Here is a 5,825-nt window from a genome sequence, read left to right on the forward strand (position 1 = left end):
CGGCGCTGCCCCCCATGTTACAGACACCTCCCATTCGACATCCTGTTTGGGTTTTTCCCTCTCCCATGGAGACTGGGAGGCATTTTTGTATCCTCTTTAGGAAGTGCTTGGATTCAGGACTTTATTCCATTTAAAGTCAGGATGAAAGGGATGGTGCTCTTGGCTAGCATTTCATGGGTGTTCTTGTCTACTTTAGAACCAGCATCGCGGCTGACGTTTATTGAGTGACATTTTCTCCTGCCGAGCATTATGGAGTGTTACGTAGTCCCCAAGCACGGCTTTGGGGCCTCGTATGCGTCACTTCGTTTCTCCTTACAACCGGTGGGGTAGGAACTGCGGCCTCCATCCCTGAGACAAGGGGTCAAGCACAGGGAGGGTCAGTAAGTTGCCTGAGAGCACGCAGCTCACAGGTGCTGGAGACGGCTCAGCGAGGCGAGCGTGGGTCAGACCGCAGAGCAAACTACAGTGCTGTGATCGTGTGTGAGTGTGAGCAGTGCATGTGAGTGTGAACATGTGTGTGAGCACATGCGCGTGAGCCTGTGAGCATGAACACGTACGTGTGAGAGAGCACATGCGTGTGAGTGCAAGCACTTGCATGTGAGTGAGCACGTGCATGAGTGAGTCTCTGAGCGTGTGTATGTGCATGAGAGTGTGAGCTTGAGCACGTGTGTGTCTGTGAATGTGTGAGTGCGAGCACGTGTGTGTGAGCATGTGCGTGTGAGCGTGGATTTGGGGTAGATTGGATAAACATTTGGTCTTGAGTAAACTGAGGCTCAGGGTTTGACTCTCTTATGCCCTGGAGAGCAGGATCCTGGATGCTGGCAGATATGGGGTTTGGCGTGATTCCACGGAGGACCCTGTAAATAATCCCATAGCTTTCACCTGCCTCTGAAAGGGTTAAAGAGAAACGTGCTCAGCACTTCTCTGGGGGCACGTGGGTGTGATTTATTTTCCTTTGCCCTCTGTGTATCACCTTTCTTCCTTCGGACAAACAAGGCTCAGCTGTCAACACAGCTCATGGTTTGTTGTCCGATTTCTCGTTAGGAATATTCGCTCCGCCCTGGAGGGTGCTGGTGGGAAGCATCTGATCTCCGTGGATGCCCATGCCTGTCTGGTCGGCCAGTTGTTCTCAACAGCCCGGTGTTAGGACCCAGGAAGGACGCGGCAGCGAGGGGTATAAATAGAGAAGCCGACCAGAACAAAGTTTGAGGAGAGAGCCTGACATCATTGCCTCTCCACCCAGAGCTGGGGCCGGCGGGGAGTCGGGCTGAGTCAGCGCACACACGGGCCAGGCCGGGCAGGAGCGCCAGGACCCGGCGCCCCCGAGGGTCTTCTCGCTCTGCCCACTTCAGGGAAGGAGCGAGGGGTCCGATCGCCAAGCCTGGATGGAGACAGACTGAGACTCCTGAGAGCCAGGCTAGCCCGACGGCGGCGGACGGCCCCGTGGGGCTCTGTGAGCGGCGGCTGGCTGGGGGCTGCCCTCCCAGGACGCCGGGCCCCGAACATTCTCAGCACAAGGGAGAGACGCCCGTGAGCTCTCAGGACGGCCGCATTCCCCACACTAAGGAGAAGCAGAGCTTTTCTTTCTGGAACCTGTGAAAATGTCCCTTTCCCGGGGAAGTGAAAGTTAGGGCGCGTGCTGGGCAGCAGACCCTCAGGACCGGGGCTCGGGTGGCACCCTGATCCCCGGGCAGCCATGAGGGGGCTGCTCTGGGGTGGGCACCCCTGGCTGCTACTGATCTTTTGGGATTTCCAGGTAACGTCTCCGAGCCGCTCTGTCTGGGGTCGGACTAGAGTTTTCTGCCGGCGGCTACCCCGCCGTGTCTGACCCTCTGGTCTTTGTGTGCAGGTCCGCGGAGCCTTCTCCAGGTCGCTGGCCCATCCAGGTAAGGGAGCGTCCTCCTGTGCTCTTCCCGCCTGGCTCGGGGCTCCCCACGCGCTTCACTCGCTCGCTTACTCGCTCGTCTCCGCGGCCAGTGGAGGGCGGCCCCTCCGCGCGCCCCTCTGCCCCCCGCCCCCCGGCCCTGCCTCTCGTCTCCTGGTGCTCTGCTCATCCCGGGGTCACACCTTGGTGCCTCCAGGTGTGGCTGCCGCCTGGAGGGCTCGGGCTCTCGGTCACGGCCATCTTACGATGAAGGGAAGGTGCTCTCCTAACTCCCGCCGTGTGTCTTCATGCTGACTTAGGGCTCCGTTCTCTCTGTCCCCGTCCCAGCTGGGGCTCACTGTCCGTGGGCCAAGGCGAGTCCCCGTCTGCAAGCTGTCCCCGAGTGGTGTGGCCGCGTTGCAGGTGCAGGCGTGTGGAAGGAGGGGGCCTGGCGAGCAGCGGGAACCCCCTGGGGCCGCGGTGCCCTGGGCCTCCTGGCTACCTGTGTGTGGGGGTGAGGAACCTGTCGAGGTCCCTGAGCCCATATACTCGAGAGCCATGTGAACGAACCTGACCCGTTGAAGAGCACGCCTCTGACTCAGAGCTCCCACCGGCCACTGTCCCCTGCAGCCCAGCCCCCTCCTAGGCACCATCCAGAACCTGTGGGCACAGCCAACACCCCCGGGCCACCCAGGTACAAGGCCAGCCTCTGCGGAGAGTGCCAGGACCTCCGTCCTGGGGCTGGACCGACACGGCTCCTTTGCGGGTGATCCAGCAAGGCGGGCTCACCGCCTGGACTCCCTGTTTCCGTGGCAGGTGTTGCTGTTCTCTTCACCCGCACGCCCAAGTTAAGTCTGTTGGAAAAGGTGTGAAGGCCGTGAATTTCTGTGCGCTCCTCTTTCCCCAGAGTGCGGACACAGGCATCACACTGAGGAGGGTGTGTGTGTCTGCCCCCGAGGCTCTCCCCTTCCCGCCGGGGCCGGGCCCCTGCTGGTTTTCTAGTGCACAGGAGTGAGGGAAGGTGTCGGCGGGCAGACGGGGGGTAGGGCGGCCCCCAAGACGCAGGCTGCTGCCTGGTGGGAAAGGGAGCCGGGAAGCAGTTCCAGATCGTACCCTGGCCACGTTGCACCCACACACGTATCCACAGCCATCCACGTGCATGCACACCCACATGCATGCACACACACACCCATGTACACCCACACGCATGCACACACATCACACCAGGTACACCCACACATACACACCAGGTACACACCCACACGTATGCACACACACCCACGCTCAGGTACACACAGCCACATGCGCACACACCCACTCCCTTGTACACACACCCGCATGTATGCACACACGTCCAAACGTACCCCTCACACCTGTGCACACACATGCACACGTGTGCACCTGGACCCTTGGCCCTCAGCTGCAAGGAGCAGTTTGAATTCAGTCTCTGCTCCACATGGAAGCATTGCTCCTCTCACCCCCTGACCTCGGGTGGAAGCTGACTTAGCTTCCTCCATGACTAGCACCGCGGACGCAGCATGGTGGCAGACGAGCGTGGACGGCAGTGAGCACACAAGCCCGCGCGGAGAGCTGGAGCTGCTCAGCCTTCTTACCGACGTCCATGCCCACGGCTCCCTTCCTGTCTCCCTTCCCGTGTCTCGGGGGTCTCCTCTTCCCCTCCCCCACCATGCTCTTGATGCTTCATCACCTCTCCTCCTCCTCCTTCTTGACCATAATGACAGAGGCGGATGCACCCCGGACATGACCGTGGGTGTTCCCCAGTGGACGAAACCCTACTGCTTGTGTTTTCTTCCTTCCCCTTCCCCTCCCTGCTCCTTCCTTTTCTCTGTGTCTGTCAGCCTCTGTGTCTCTGTCTCTCTGTATGTCTCTCACTGTCTCTATCTCTGTATCTCTGTGTATATCTCTCTGTGTCTCTATCTGTCTCTCTGTCTCTGCCTGTCTCTCACTGTCTCTGTCTCTCATTATCTCTATCTCTCACCGTCTCTGTTTCTCTGTCTCCATCTCTCTGTCTCTCACTGTCTCTCTGTCTCACTATCTATCTCTCTACCTGTCTCTCACTATCTCTGTCTCATTGTCTCTGTCTCTCACTGTCTGTCTCTCTCTGCCTCTGTCTCTATCTCTCACTGTCTTACTGTTTCACTGTTACTCTCTGTGTCTCACTCTCTCTGTCTCACTCTCTCTGTCTCTCACTCACTCTGTCTCACTTTCTCACTCTCTCTCTGTCTCTATCTCTCTCTCACTCTCTCACTCTCTGTCACTCATTCTGTCTCTCACTTTCTCTGTCTCTCACTCTGTCTCTGTGTCTCTGTCACTCTGTCACTCCGTCTCCCACTCCGTCTCCCACTCCGTCTCCCACTCTCACTCTCACTCACACTCTCTGTCTCTCTCTCTGTCTCTCTCTCTGTCTCTCTCTCTGTCTCTCTCTCTGTCTCTCACTCTGTCACTCTGTGTCTCGGTCTCTTCTGTGTCTCGGTCTCTCACTCTCTGTGTCTCGGTCTCTCTGTGTCTTGGTCTCACTGTCTCTCTGTCTCTCACTCTGTCTCTCTCACTGTCTTTCACTCTTGCTGTCTCTCACTCTGTCTCATTATCTCTCACTCTGTCTGTGTCTCTGTCACTCACTCACTTTCTCTGTCTCTCACTCTGTCTCTCACTCTGTCTCTCACTCTGTCTCTCTGTGTCTCTGTCTCTCTGTCTCTCACTCTCTGTGTCTCTCTCTGTGTCTCTGTGTCTGTCTCACTCTGTCTCACTCCGTCTCTTACTCTCTTTGTCTCACTATCTCTCACTGTCTCTCACTCTGTGTCTCTGTCACTCTGTCTCTCCCTTTCTCACTCTCTCACTCTCTGTCTCTATCTCTCCCACTCTTTCTCACTGTCTCTCTCTGTCTCTCACTTTGTCTCTCACTGTATGTCTCACTCAGTCTTTCACTTTCTCACTCTCTCACTCTTTCTCACTCTGTCTCTCTCACTCTCGCTGTCTCTCTCTCACTCTGTCTCTTACTCTCTCTGTCTCACTATCTCTCACTCTGTCTCACTCTCTGTGTCTTTGTCACTCACTCTCACTTTCTCACTCTGTGTCTCTCTCTGTCTCTCTGTCTCTGTGTGTCTCTGTCTCTGTGTGTCTCTGTCTCTGTGTGTCTCTCTGTGTCTCTGTGTCTCTCTGTGTGTCTCTGTCTCTGTCTCACTCTGTGTCTCTGTCTCTGTCTCTCCGTTCTTCTCTCTCTGTATCTCTCTCTGTATCTCACTCACTCTCGCTGTCTCTCACTCACTCTGTCTCTTTCTCTCTCTCTGTCTCACTATCTCTCACTCTGTCTCTGTCACTCACTCTGTCTCTCACTTTCTCATTCTCTGACTCTCACTCTCACTGTGTCTCTGTTCCTCTGTCTCTCTGTGTCTCTGTTCCTCTGTCTCTCTGTGTCTCTGTCTCACTCTCTGTGTCTCAGTCTCTGTCTCCTGTGTCTCTCTGTCTCTCTCTGTCTCTATCTCTCACTGTCTTACTGTTTCACTGTTACTCTCTGTGTCTCACTCTGTGTCTCACTCTCTCTGTCTCTCTGTCTCTGTCTCACTCTATCTCGGTCTCTCTCTGTCACTATCTCTCTCTGTCTCTATCTCTCTGTGTCTCTGTCTCTCACTTTCTCACTGTCTCACTCTCTCCCACTCTGTCTCTCACTATCTGTCTCTCTTTGTCTCGCTCTGTCTCTGTGTCTCACTCTGTCTCTCTGTCTCTCTGTCTCCCCTCCTCTCTCTGCCCCCTCTCCTCCCTCCTCTCTCGTCCTTACGTCCACATCCCGCAGGGAAGTCCGACCCCAGCGGTCTGTGCGGCTCCCGCCCCACAAGGCTGCCTTCCCTCCTGCTGCTGGGGTGCCAGCCGCAGGGTCCCGGGAGGAGCCCCGGTGGGGAAGGCCCAGCCCAGCGCCCGTCAAGGGCTCCGGCTCACAGACACA

General features: G+C 56.8%; 1 protein-coding gene across 1 annotated transcript in view; it reads left to right on the forward strand.

The window, feature by feature from the left end:
- Positions 1 to 1,122: 1,122 nt before the first annotated feature.
- ADGRD1 (adhesion G protein-coupled receptor D1) overlaps positions 1,123 to 5,825 on the forward strand; it is an 83,442-nt gene continuing 78,739 nt past the window's right edge. The window contains exons 1-2 of the mRNA XM_081800964.1: positions 1,123 to 1,756; positions 1,850 to 1,886. Of these exons, the coding sequence (XP_081657090.1) occupies positions 1,697 to 1,756; positions 1,850 to 1,886 (97 nt within the window). The 5' untranslated portion in view covers positions 1,123 to 1,696. The remainder of the gene's footprint in view (positions 1,757 to 1,849; positions 1,887 to 5,825) is intronic.

Source organism: Leptonychotes weddellii, chromosome 13, assembly GCF_054177405.1.
Source record: "Leptonychotes weddellii isolate Sample4059 chromosome 13, ASM5417740v2, whole genome shotgun sequence".
Taxonomy (NCBI): domain Eukaryota; kingdom Metazoa; phylum Chordata; class Mammalia; order Carnivora; family Phocidae; genus Leptonychotes; species Leptonychotes weddellii.